Below are 13,770 nucleotides of genomic sequence, written 5' to 3'. Positions count from 1 at the left end.
TCTTCATTGTAAGCTCTTCCTTCTTGTAATGGTCTTCACCTGTCCCTGTGGAGTAAGGGCACTGCTATAAATGTGTTTTTCTGATAGTTAGGCAGCTGGGAGGCTACCTCAGATGGCCCTTCTGCATTATTCTGGGAATTTGGGGCATTTGTTACTTGTCCTCATTGAAATGTGAATTTTCCTTTATTCTGGATGCCCCACTGGTTGGGGGTGAGGTTTTGCCTCCTGACTGTTTTTGGTAAAGCTAAAACACCCTTATGAGGCAAGGCGTGAAATCCAGAGCATCGCTGGTCTGAGTTCTGCATGTGCTTCTGGCAGGGAGCTTGGGCAGGTTGCTTTGTCCTGGCTTTTTCCTCCGGCTGTGAAATAAAGTGCTACAGGTGAGAAGGGTTTCTCCAAGAGCCTGGTTAGCATGGCTGCTGCTGTGCTCCGGCCTCAGGCCGGATGTGAGATAGGAACATCCTCTGCTTTGTGTCCACTGGTGCAGAATCTGCACCCTTTCTTTGCAGAGATTGAAGTGAAAGATGGACTGACAGGTTTTTCTGGCCAAGAGTCTGTCTTGAAAAGAATGACGTTGGTGTTATTCTGGGTTTTTTAGTCATCCCTGTTGTTGTGGGGTGTTTTATTTTCTCCCCAACCCTCGTTCCCAAGGGGAAGAGACTTGTGGTTTATATTGCTAAAGATCGTGTGAAGTCCAAACCCAGCTGCAATTTGAAAGATGAATTTGCAGCTTTTGGAGCAATATAGTACTGCATTTGAGCAAATACTAACACTTCTGGTACAAATTTTAATGAGTCTGTCTGCCAGATAGTCTTGTTGTTCCTCTTTGTGATAAAGCCTCATCAATGATATAGAAAAATGTGAAATTACCTTATTGTGTGATTGTCTTTTCACGGTCTAGTGAGATACTGTGCAGCCCTGGAGCCTGAGCACCAGGCAGTGTGCATGCTCTTGGACTGCGGCTGCTGTGAATTTAATGCATTGGTTTAAACCTCGTTCACTGAAACTTAAGCTAATGTGTTTCATGTTATACTAACACAGGAACAAGGGTTGGACACATGATTGTGCTGCAGTGGTTGAACAGTCTTCCATGTGTCATCTGTTCTGCAGCATAGCTTTGTGCTTTCTTAATTCCCAGCAGAGGCAGTGTAAAATGCAGTAGTTTTAATGTCTGTGGAAGTTAGGTAAGTCTAGATCAAGTGTTCAGTGCTCTTCCGGTCTCCCAGATGCATGGATATTTCTTCCAGACCTCCTTCCAAGCTGGACAACTGGTTTACTGACTTAAAGAAGACTTCCAGCTTCCATCTCCGAACTTTGTAGGTCACTGCCAGATGGCCGTGTATTTAAGTGGCTTTAAAATGGCTTTTTCTTTGTTCCAAAGCAGAGTCTTAAATGAAGTAGAGCATCCTTGTGAATCAGGACTTTAATTGCCCACAAGGAAAATTGAAAGTCCTTCGAAGACTGACTGCTGTGGCTCACCAGACCGCGACGCAGGCTGTGCCGCTCCCGCGAGCGGGCACGTGTGCGGTGGTGGGAGGGTGCCAAGAGCCACGTTTCCAGGAACGTGCTTGGGGAGGAGGAGAGAGGAGTTGTCTCCACTGTCCCCACGTGTCTGCTGACCCATTGCTCCTCCGCCTGCTCGGGGTGTCATGCTGGAGCTGGCGGTGGCCCTGGTGGTCCTCTGTCCAGCCGGCCGGGGTTGAGGAGAAGCATGTTGCTTCTGCAGGTAGAGAAGGTGCAACGGGAGACACGCTTCCTTCCGTGTTTTTACAGCTGGACTTCGGAGGGGAGAAGCGGATTTGGCAAGCTGTCTGGTGGCATGTCTAGTATGTTAGTGGAGGAACTGAGAGTGGCGACGTCTCCCAGATGTATTTGCAATTTTAGGTGGGGCTTTATTAGATTTCAAAACCACCCCCTTCCCTTTTCCCGTGTATATTGGCCACAAAGCTAACTCCCACTGCCGCGTGTGCTGGTGAACGGTGATCTCAGTCGCTAGAGAAGTGGGCGTTCGTTTGGGTTGCGTTACGACTTAATGTGCAACGCAGGGCAGGTACAGCTGGGAACGGTCTAATTAACAGTCTTGGATTTTCTCGTTTCCCAGAATAGCAGCTTTATACTATCGAGACTGTCGCAGCAGCGAGTTAGTCTTGAACTCTGCCTGGTTGTCTGACGCATTCGGGGATGCTAAAGTATCGCAGCTGCCGCTCGGGCAGATGGGGACCCCGGGGGCTCCAGCAAACCGGGGGCCTTTGCGCCCCGGCTGTCCCGCAGCCCTTCCCAGCATGGGGAGAGCAGAACCGGAGGTCGGGTGGGCTCCGACGGCTGCTCGGTCGCTCTCCTGAGGCCGCAGGGAATTCCTGCGCGTCCTCCAAAGTTGTTTCAATTTCCCCCGAGTTAAGATTAACTTCTGAACGTTTGAGGAGCTTCCCGTCGCGCCGTGGTATAGCGTAGGCTTGGAGGCATCCATAGGTCACAAATCGTAACACAAATTTTGGTGGGAAACAAAAGAATACAAGTGGCTATATCTAAACTCTGGAGACCTTTCTCGTTGCAGTGCACATATTGAAGGGGATATTTGTAACCTTGAACATCAAGACATGACTTCGGGGTACATGAATAAAAAATAAAGGTTTTTCTTCCATTGTTAAATTGAAATGAAGGAATACTTTCCCTGCACCTTCTTCCTGGTAACTTTAGCAAAGTTTTTTTATTAAATCCTATTTTTATTATGTATCTGGCTAGGTGTACGTCAGCTTAGGCACTCTTTTTGATATTCCTCTTCATCTCCGGATACTGCAGCAGCTACAGTACTTAAAGAATACCGTGCTTTATCGTTCCCGACCGTCCTGGTTTGTGTTTTGCGGGCTCAGGTATGTTATTACGCCTTGGTCCAGTTTGGGAAGTGAAACTACCCCGTGCATTTGTGTGCGTGTGGTTTCTCGAAGCTGTTTTTGATGAAAGCCGCCGGTCTCCCTTTCTGCGTGCTCGCTCGGCTCGACGCGAGGGGTGTCGATGACCGGGATTCGGCGGCGAAGGGGCTGGAGCGTGCCGGGCTGTCTCCTCCCCTTCCTGAGCTCGGGCGGGCGCCGCGCGCGCTGGAATGACAGGCATTCCTGCTCCGAGGGAGCTGGCACCGGAGCTTATTTATGAGAACCAAGTGCCTGGCCCTGGGGTACGGGGAGAGCGGGACCCGCGCCGGACCGTCCGACACCCGTGCCGCTGCCGGAGGTTTGGCAGCTGCCTGGTTCCCGAGGCTCTGGATACTTTCCCGGTCTGAGGCATGGATTTATCATTTTAGGAGACTCAAAGTACTCAGGGTAGACTTCTTTTCTTCCCTCCCCCCCGGAGAGCTGCTTAGAAAGGAGCCTAATGGGGCAGCCGCACTTCTCGAGACCGGTCAGTCCAGCTGCTTTTGGTGAGTAATGGAGGGCGAGAGCGGCGAGGAGCTGCCGGGGCCGCGGCGGGGCAGGGCTGCAGGTGGACCGGAGGAGTCCGGAGGCAGGAATGCTCGGCTTGCATAACCTGCGCCGGGCTCGGGCGCCCGGGGAGGCTGCTGGGCTGGGAAGAGCGACCGAGAGAAATAGCACCGTTTCCTGCCTTTCTCTTAGTCATGTCACATGCAATTGCTGTGCAATATGTTCTGCTGATCTCTGGACAGGCGCCGGGCGTTGGGGTCAGCCTCTGATCTCGCGTGCTCCTTCCAGGGACGCCAGCTTTACCAGGCGCTCAGACCACGCTAAACTCACCTGCCTGGACTAGGATTCAGCCCTGGACGGTTCTCCTGTGCTAACACTGTCCAGAATTGCCTCCTTGTATGTGATGCCCCACAGCTTCTTGGGGCAGCTGCGATAGTTTGAGAGGGGAGGAAGGGCTGGGCAGTCACCTTTTTACTACTTTTCTATATTCTGCAAGACGCTGCTGGGCTTGAATTTTAGATGCTGTGATTTGATGGAGAGGGGGAGTGCTGAGATATACCCTGAGTAACTGGCTGGCTGTAGCAAATACCCTTGTTTTAGGTTCTGGAAGTCGAACTACTTCCAGAGCACTGTGGTTCAGTGTCATTTCCAGTTCTCCAGGACTCTGTCTTCGGTCCTGTTCCCAGGTGTCGGACTGGGGTGCTAACTAGAAGAGGAGACTTTAGGCTGGATGCTGTTTCCTTGCATCTCACTGACTTGCTGTCAGATGTCTGGGTTGAGCTGCTTGCTATCTCTCATCTGTAAAGTGGAATTATCTGATTTTCACAGAAACACTTGGCGCGTGCGCATGGGGAGCTCCCCGAGGTGTAGGTTACTCTTTCATTCTTTCTCACTTTTATAACTTTGAACCTACCAAGTATTTTGCTAGACTTAGCTTAAACTAGTGATTTTCTTCTCCACCCCCAGTTTGCATTCTAGCTAGCATTGTTCACTTATTTTTAGCAGCTCTTGGTGTCAAGAGAGTGGAAGGAAGAAGTAAAACTTCAGTCTTCTCTGTACTGTCGATGGAGATTAATAGCATCTTCTCCTTGGATTTATGAGGTGTTGGAAGGCAGATCTGTTCAGTCTTGGGCTGTTTCGCTCATCAAGTGCCAGAGATGTTTGTAATTTTCGAGGGAGTGGGAGAGGGGATCACTTGGTGTAATGACGTTGTCCTTTGCCTCCAGCTGGAGGCCAGCAGACCTGGTGTTGCTGCACCTGGTCATTTGCTGTGTCTTGTCCTCTCTGGTGGTACGGCATGCGTGGTTCCTATTGAATAAACTGCGTTTGCAGAGATGGTTCTTGCGTTAGCTTTGGCAGGATGCTGTTGTAAACAAGTCTCGTGAAGATCATGGTGATTAGCGACGTACAAAAGCCAAGGAAGCCGAGGGCTGGGACTGTTAGAGCCGGCTTCGTGACCAGAGTCTGTTACTGCTTTCAGGTCAGGATTCACGTCTTCCCTGGACCATTCAGGAAATGCACGCGGAGTTTTTTAAGCTATTATAGGAAGCTAGAAACATTTACCCTAAAGTGCTTTTTTGATAGTTTAACCATAACAGCATTTCCATCAACAGACTCTGTGTTTGCTTTTTGAGTTGTAGCTGCTTGCTTGAAAGGTTTTTTTTTGTTTTTGGTTCTCAGCTACTCAGCCTGGCACAACAAAACCAGAGACGAGGGAGCTGAATTATTCTCCGGCCTGGGCATAACACTGTTTTGGCAACGGCGGTATTTGTTGCAATCCCACGGCGTTAGCCAACGCGGATCCCACACGGGCTCGGTTTTGCAAGGCAGTCAGTCTCGCTATAGCCTTAGGTTCAGACTATACAGCCAAACATGCTTTTGAAGGTACAGTAATATTAGTCAGGCGTATAACAAGCGTTCTCGGCAAAAGCTCCCGGTGCGTCTCCAGGTCTGGGCGACAGCAAAACTTCAGGTGCGTGTGTAACCTGGGGAAAATATGGGTGATAGGCAGAAGTGTTGGGGGTTGCTGCCTTGGCATTGCAGTGCCTCATTTCTCCAAGCGCTTTTGAGCTCTCAGCTCAGCATTTACATTGTCTTTTACTCCAGCGTCGTTTCAGTGCTCCAGTTCTGTCAGTATATGAGCCTTGAGGCCATGACTCTGAGACAGAAATGCCCCGTGAGCTCTTTGTAAACTGAAACTCCAGTAATTTTTGGAAATCTTGTAGTAAATACCACAAATAAGACATGGGTCAGGTTCTGGGTGAGCCATAGTCTTGCAGATGGTAAGGATCTGACCCAGAAGCTGGTGATTTACACACTGCACAAGTCCTGTTACAAAGCAAAATCCTGCTGCTTTTTCATTTCCTTTGCAAGGATATCTGTTGATGAAGATCCCACACCTCCCAAATGGACTGGGGCAAAGACCTTGCTGTAGCGCAGACAGTGGTGAGACCCGTCTGTCCTTGCTCTGCTCCACCACCTTTCGAATATCTGCAGGATGGGCAGGGAGAACACCATGTCCTCTGTCCTCCACCACCTTTCGAATATCTGCAGGATGGGCAGGGAGAACACCATGTCCTCTGTCTTCTTCCTACCACCTTCAGTCTGCGGTCTTGTCCTGGGGCTGACCCACCCTACATCCTTATTAAAGGGTTGTGGTGTTTTCTTCAGGAACATTGGAAATTAATAATTTCCTTCCCAGGTATTTAGGAATATAATATGAATTGTCAGCATCTGGGACACAATTCCTTGATATTTTCCCCCTACATCTTTAAGTCTTGCTTTGTTAGGATCTCTGAATTGAATCTTGAAGTGATTTTCTGCTTATGTAATGGTATGCCAATTCAAAACAACAACAGAAAACCCTTCTCCATAGCCATACCGGCTTTTGATAGTGTGTGGCCTGAGTTAAAATGGCTTAAATTCACCAGAAGTAATTTCTTACAGCCATGCAGAGACCTACATTAGATCCAGTTTGACTTTAATTTTCATTGTTTTTAATGCTATATATATGAGGTCTAGCCATTGCAGGCACTGTTAAAGAAGATCTTTAATGGAATAAAGGCTTTGTTTATTCGTGTTCATACCTGAAATCTCTGCTGTGCTTTTCACTAAGGTGGTAGTGAGCTGGTTGCACACTGCTGTGCAGGGGCTTGGTCTCTGAGGTCCACTGCATTTGCTCATGTGCTGGCTTTTTCCTCCCTTGGACCGTGGCATGACCATTAGACCATTGTATTTATATGCTGGCATTTCCTAAAGTTCAGCTAGATAGTTGCTCGCTGTTGTCGGTGTCCCACGTGCAGGGCAAGCGCGGTGTTTTTCATTGACTCGGCTCTTGGTTCTGCTGTTCCACCCACTAAGAGCTGACTTTCTCCATGGTGGTGGAAGCGAAAGCCTTACCACCTTTCACAGAAATGGCTGCTCCAAGCTCGACAGAAGCACTGGGAAAAGCTTGCTGACTGTGTGACGAGCTCAGAGAGCAACCGCAGGTCTCCAGCTTCTCCCGAAGCTGGCTGCTGCTGCTGGGATGGTTCCTGCTCTCTGGAAAAAAAAACACCATGCGGGAGCTAATCACCACCCATGTTCTTGCACAACAGTTCGCACCTAACCCAAGGTGCGGTGGGAGAAAAGCTTTTTTTCCATCTGCATTTTAACTGCAAGACTTGGCATAAATGTGGGTAACGGTCTGTAGCGGGAGGGTTTGGAAGAGCAGCTGGCCGGGCAGCCTCTTTTGGATGCGGTCCGTGCTGACGGAGGGCTGCGTCCCTAGCTGCTTGGCACCGCTGAAGCTTTCTGCCTCCTTGCATCTCCCGGCCGTGCCAATTTTGTGACGGTTCCCTCGGCTATTTCAGTCTAAACTTTTTGGGTTAACGCAGAGCTGCCATTTTGACAGCTCCAGCTCACCTGCTCGCTCTGATGGAGCAGCGTCGGGGCGCGGGAAGATCAGAAACGGCAGCGGGCTCTGGCTGGGGACAGCAGCCCGTTTCCAGCACCTCCCTCCTGCGCCGGCTGCAAGCGGGAGGACGTGTCTGGGAGGCACGGCAGGAACCGTGCCCGGGCCGTCCCCGCGAGGCGAAACGCTGGCCCCTGCCTGGGGAGATGCGCTCGGGTCGCTGGAGACTCTTTACTCCGGAGTCTTTCCCAAATCCGGGCTCTGCAGAGCAGTGCATTAAGCTGAGCGCAGCTTGCTGGTGACACAGTGGGCTCTGTGTGACTTTCCCTATTTTTGGGTCACTTTTCCGAAACGTGCGCTTCCCCGCAGCTTCTGCAGAACGGTTAAACAAGGTCGTTCTTTGGCAGGGGTGGGTGCATCGCAGACCTGCTTGTTTGAAAGCTCTGACCTCCTGCCGAGGACTCGGCTGGGTTCACCCATGCCGGTGTGACCTCGTTTAACCTTTTCCATAAACTTTAAATTGGCTGTCCAGCCTGGGAGCCAGCAGCGGAGGTGAGGTTGGTCTCTTGGACATGCAGGTAAGCAGTGTCAGTGCTGAGGCCTCGGCAAGGCTAGGATATCAGCTTCCTAACGCTTCTCATGGTTCCCTGAAAATCTCTTTTTCCCTCCCAGAGCACTGTTTCTCAGCACAGTTTCCCCGTGCATGACTTGGGTAAGGAGGGACTCTCTGCCTTGTGTTGCAAAACGGCTTAAGGACCTCCTGTACCTTGCAGAGCAGAACAAGGAGAGGCACCGCGGATCCGCCTTGTCAAGACGCCCTCGGCAGCGGGGGCAGCTTGGGTTGGAGATGTCCCCTCTGCACCGTTCTCTGGGGAAATTTGAGCTGAAAATGGGCTGTGATCGGGAGGCCCTCTTCCGAGGGAGGACGTGCACTACCGAATGCGATCACTGAGCAGTGAGGCTGCTTAAAATACAGATCACTTTAGAGCACACCTAGAGCTGCTGATCCACCCGCTCATTAGCAGTAAATGTAATTGATAATTGCATCATAACAGACTATCTCAAATGTCTGTATCTGCATGGTAATTATGGATGGTAAAGGGAAGAGTGCTGCGGAGGAGATCACGGCATTAAACTCCCCTGGACGCAGTCAGGGCTGCAGAGCTGGGCAGAATGAATCCCACGTCGCATGAAGGTGGCAAGAGGAAGGAAACTGCTTTCACGGCACTGGTATCACCTGGTGGGCTGGTGTTTTCAGTGGGATGTTCACACTGTTTAGTAAAATGCAATGAGTTTTATTCTACCCAAAGCAAAAGGATCGTGAAAATGGTTTGGACTGTGATTTTGTGCTAGGAAGCAGTAGCTGAAATTTGCTTCCCCTTCTTGAATGGCTGATTTGGGGGAAGGAACTGATTTTTAAAACAGCAAAAATGGCAGATTTTTTTCATGTTGGACAAGATTTGACTCACAGTACAAAGCTACAAACGGTTGCAATAGCACGGCTGACCGAGTAGCATGGCAGAGGAGCAGGAACTGGGTTATTGGATATCGTGGGACGTTATAGTGAAACCTGGCTTTGGCGTTAACCTGCGTGATGTTTGGAGTTATGGTGCTCAGGTAGCTGGTGTGAAACGCTCCACTCTGAGACGGTATTTGATCTGACAGCCAGGCCTGGACTCAAAGCTGGAGAAAAATTCTCCCCCGTGGAATAAAACTTGCATTTGGGCTTCCCCAACCCCTTTGTGCTTTTAGCTGCTGCTGATTCGGGGATATCAAGTGTCTCTCAGTTTCGGTTCATCCTTTCATGCCCGTTCTTTCTCCCGGGCTGCTCCGAGGTGGCTGTGGCAGGGAAGTGCTTGCGCTTCTCCCTCTAATCGGATGTGGGGAAATCCCAGCTTGCGGAGGTCTCGTTCCTTAATCCGTGGACCTGATGGTTGAGTTTTCTTTTAATAACTTTGCTTGGTGCTGCACTAAGCAACCTCGGCTGGCAGACAGCACAAGTCACATTCCTTAGAGCAGCTCCAATGAGGGATACATGAGACAAGCTTGGTACAACCGCCATCGGGGCTGTCACTGCCTTTGGGCAGGTGAGGGACGCTCAAAGTAGCCTCAGAAACACCTTTTTTGTGGCACTTGGGTTCCAAATTCAGTCCACAGCTTGTGCCTGGCAAGCGGTGTTGCCCGCCCGGTAGACTTTGGGAACGCTCTGCTGAACAAAGTGAATACTGCTTTTTAAAATTACATGTACAACGCCAGGGCTAATGCTCTAGCCCCTGAAGAAAGTGCTGCTAAACATCTAGACAATTCATCTCGGGTTTCTGGGAGCTTGAAATGCCATTTCCCTCCCCCCCTTTTCCAGCAGAAAATCACAAATTAGCACTGATGTCTTGTGTGCTACTTGCCACCAAATATCTCCCTTGCTGGGAAGCCAGGTTTTTAAGTAGCAGCTCAGGTGCTGAATGATCTTCCTTTTACAAAGAAATGTTGACTGGCATCAGCTTTTCGCTGGTTCTGAGTGAATTGAGCTTTCTGTTAGGGGGCTGAATTAAAAAAAAAAAATACCACCCCCCAACTGTTACTGCATGAAATCTGTGCAGTCCAGTGAGCAAGATGAGAGACCGGTTTGCAGAGCTGGGACAGCCGTGCATTGTAGGTGAAGTCTGAAATGGCCATGATGTCATCTCTGAAAGTATTTTTTTTTTTTTTCCCTGCTAGCCAGCACAGCAGCAGGAGAGCGTTTCCTTGCTGCTGCAGCCCCTCCAGAAACCTAAGTCCTGGCCAGGTGGTTCTCTTCCCCCATCACTTGAAGACTGCACCTCTCCCGTGTGATCTAGATCCTCTTGCTAAATATCCTCCAGTTTTCCTTGTGTTGCCACAGTGATCCTCCATCTCATTTCTGCTCAGATGGAGAAACTGGGGTCTGCCTGTGCGGCGTGCGCAGGAGCAGCCCGCTTGCCTGAGGCTGCTCGGGGACAGAGGCCGGGGCTGGAATTTCACGCTAGGAAATGCTGCAGGCTTTCAGAGCGAGCTCCTGCAAAAGTCAGCAGCGGGGTTTTTCCTTTTTTGTCTTTCCCCATGCTGAATCTGAGCTTCTCCACATTGGGAATCTGCTTTTTCACATTGCATCTGTATCCTTGGTGGATATTTGTATGATTGCACAGATATGTTATTAACTTTTTGTTGTATGTGCAAAATGGCGTTTCCATAAAACTCCGTTTCCAACCTTTCGGCCCCGGGAGATGGGATTCCTGGCTGAACTCGCCGTGTGGCCTGGGGGGTGTTGTCTTTTCTGCCGGCGCGTCATACGGGCTTGTTTGAGGCTGAAAGGTCTTTTGTGATCCCAGAAGGCTTGCAAACTCCGAAACATTTGACCTAGAGGCTCAAAAGCAAGATGCACGGTGCAATTTCCACCTCAGCCTGAGGTATGTAGTGTTTGGCACAACTACATCGCAGGACCGTGGAAAGCCTCAGGGCGCTCTTCTCGGTGTTGAGCGCTTCCATGGAGCTTGGGCAGTCCTGCCTTATGCAGTGCTGAAGCCAAGGGACTCTGGGTCTGTAAATTAAGACCATGAAGCAGGCCACCAGCTGCCTTCACTTTAGGTTGTGTGCACTCGAATTTTTTTGCAGGCATTGCTGGATTCTGCTGATTGTAAGTGTTCCCTTATGTTCCATCAAATGACAGCACCAGGCAGGCCAGAGAGAATTGATGGTCACCAGCTTAACGTTTTGTATTCTAGTTCTGCATAACAGATCGTTTCTTTATGAGCTGCTCTGTTGAAGTTAAGTCAGATGGTTTTTTTCTGCGTGTCCCTTCCCTCCTCTGTGTCCTTCTGTTGTTCTCCAGAGACTTCGAGTGCAGTAGGTGGAGCGCAGGCCTGCATTGTGTTGCTTTCCTGTGTCGTTGTTGCTCTTGGCCAGCGTTGCTGGCCTTATTTATAGAGAGAAAAATCAGTGAGGCTTAGTCCTAGCACATACAGCTGTTGTAATGGGGCTGGTAATTTCAGCGCGTGTAGACAGTCATGGAAATCCGCCGTTCGGCTGTCTGGAAGGTATTTGTATTCGTGTAATTACTTGCGTCTAGCACAGTTGCTTCCAGCTGAAGATGAGAAATGGCCACAAAGTGATGTGTGTTCCTTTGGCAAAGCTATAACACTGCCAATTTGAGCTAATCCTTGTTTCATTAGAAAGCCTCTTTTTATCAGTTACCCTTTGCACTGTTAACATTGCAAACGCCACTCTCCTCTCCCCAAGCTAACGCGAGCTGCTGGCTGGTGACGTGAAGGCATGGAGTCTCGCTGCGTCCTTTGCATGAACGTGTGTCCCTGTTCCACACGTGCCTGGGCGGGCTGGTGGGAGATGGCAGCCGTCCTCCGCAGCCCAGGGGTGACTCGTGTATTCTTTTCTGTGCAGCTGAAGAAGTGGATCACCCGCCGACGGATGCCGGCATGGGGGTGGACGTCCTGGAATCCGGTGACACGACACCCCCTACAAAGAGGAAAAGCAAGTTTTCGAGCTTTGGCAAGATCTTCAAGCCTTGGAAGTGGAGGAAAAAGAAAAGCAGCGACAAATTTAAGGAGACTTCGGAAGGTAAAGTCACGGGCTGGGCGGGAGTCCCTTCCTCCATTCAGGAAATCTGCAATTAGCTGTGGGGCTAATGAGAACGGCTTGTCACAAGCCTGAATGCCTAAGAACCAAGATTTGCTGGTGATGGACTGGCACCTGCAATCTCACCAGAAACACCTTGCCGTGGAGACGTACTTTCAAAGAAGCGACATTCCTTTCTCGGAGGGAACCTCCCCAAGCAGCTGCGGGGAGGGAGGGTTTGCTCTGTGATCGCCCATCTAGTGTGAAGCACAGGCCCGAACGTGCAGTCCCTCCTCCCTCCTCTTAATCCATGCGAAAGAGAAATTTGAAGCCTTTTTATTTCTCCAAATGATGCCTTTAAAAATTATTCTTCTTGAACCTCTAGCTTGCCCTGTTTTCTGAGTGCTTTTTTTTTCCAATTTGATATCAGTTTTGGAACGAAAGATTTCTATGCGAAAGCCAAGAGAGGAGCTGGTAAAAAGAGGGGTTCTGTTGGAAGACCCTGAGCAGGGTGAGTCTGCAAATCAACTTATCCTCCACCTACCTGTGTTCTGTGTAGCTATCTGCCTCTGATGTGTTCCCTCTCTTTCCCCCTCGCCTTGCAGCCATTCTTTTTTGGGAGAAATCTAAAGGCTCCCTGCTAATGTTGTTCCTCTCAACTTGTCTTGCCCTTCTTAATATGCTCCCTTGTCTGGCTTTTGCGCCTGCCTGGGAAGGCAGCCTGCTCAGCCACGGAGATGTTCCTAAGAAAACGCGGTGCCTGTCTGCACATCTTTGCTGCCGGTGGGGAGGGAAGGGGTGTTCCGTGTGTCACTTCTGTCATGTCCCTGTTGTACCTGTCCCAGTCTAGCTGCCTTCTCCTGTCCTCCTAAGCTGCTTTGTCGCACTCGGTCTCTGGCTTGTTCTGATCACGCTTCTGATTGCACCCTAACCTTAGCAGGGCAGGCTCTGGCCTTGGCGTTCAGGTGTTAAGGTTTGGGAAAAAAGAAACCAAGTGATGGTGGTTGAGCTGCCTGGGTAGGGGAATTTCCTCCAGGTGTTAGAGGTAAGTTGCTTCATGGTATGGGGTCACAGTTTGCTGTAAGTTTATCAAAGCACACTGCTGTCGAAGTCCCCTCCTGCTTTGTCATCCGTGGTGTCTCTGGCGAGTTGGGTCCACTCTGCCGAAATAAGCTTTCAGTTTGTCATCTGGCTTGATTTGGCTGCGTGTTGGGTGATGTTAGCACGAGGGAGGGAGCAGGGAAGCATGGTGGGAGAGCAGGCCGCCCATTTTGATGGCGGCATGGTCTTTGCCTTACGGCAGTGTATAATTGCACCTCAGTGACGTATTGCAGAGGCAGCCATAACATAATGGCGAACTTCAGGGTTTGTTCTTCTAACAAAAGTGTGGACAAAGTGGAAGAGGAAAAAGTGGAGGTGAAAGAGTGGTTTTCAGACCAAACCACTGAAAGCAAAACAGAAGAAAAGTCTCACATGGTTGTTTGCAGCCTCGCTGTGATGAAAGCCATCTGCAGTTACCTGAGGGTGTAAATGCTGGGCTGAAGGAGGAATTCACTGTGGTAGAAAAGAGTGCGAGGTCACAGGATGAAACTGTGAAAGACAGATCAAAGGCTTCGTGTAACAAACTTCCAGCTAGGGGTGTCAGAGGAGAGTCTTCCAAACTGCAAGGGTGTAACAGAAGTGTGGCTGGGAGGTGGAATTATTTTCTGGATGAAGTCATCTGATCTGGTTTAGAGAGATGGTCTGGAGAAACAGAAGATGGTTATAATCTGGACAAAGTGCAAACCCACGGTACGAGGGAGCAATCAGCATCGTCAGGAGGGTTAGATTAAAAAGCACATTATCTTAATCCCTTGCTTCTACGATTTTAAGACACTT

General features: G+C 49.9%; 1 protein-coding gene across 7 annotated transcripts in view; it reads left to right on the top strand.

The window, feature by feature from the left end:
• The window catches only part of PHACTR4 (phosphatase and actin regulator 4), a 70,228-nt gene that overhangs the window by 42,645 nt on the left and 13,813 nt on the right, over nt 1-13,770 (top strand). For 6 of the 7 annotated variants that reach the window (XM_064524984.1, XM_064524982.1, XM_064524986.1 and 3 more), the window contains 2 exons: nt 11,719-11,895; nt 12,323-12,403. In XM_064524984.1, coding sequence (XP_064381054.1) covers nt 11,719-11,895; nt 12,323-12,403 — 258 coding nt within the window. Of the gene's footprint in view, nt 1-3,049; nt 3,416-11,718; nt 11,896-12,322; nt 12,404-13,770 lie in introns of those variants that run through there. The other variant, XM_026096663.2, reaches the window with a different exon arrangement.

Source organism: Dromaius novaehollandiae, chromosome 23, assembly GCF_036370855.1.
Source record: "Dromaius novaehollandiae isolate bDroNov1 chromosome 23, bDroNov1.hap1, whole genome shotgun sequence".
Taxonomy (NCBI): domain Eukaryota; kingdom Metazoa; phylum Chordata; class Aves; order Casuariiformes; family Dromaiidae; genus Dromaius; species Dromaius novaehollandiae.
The sequence above is the reverse complement of the archived record's forward strand: the minus strand, read 5'-3'. Positions and strand labels throughout refer to the sequence as shown.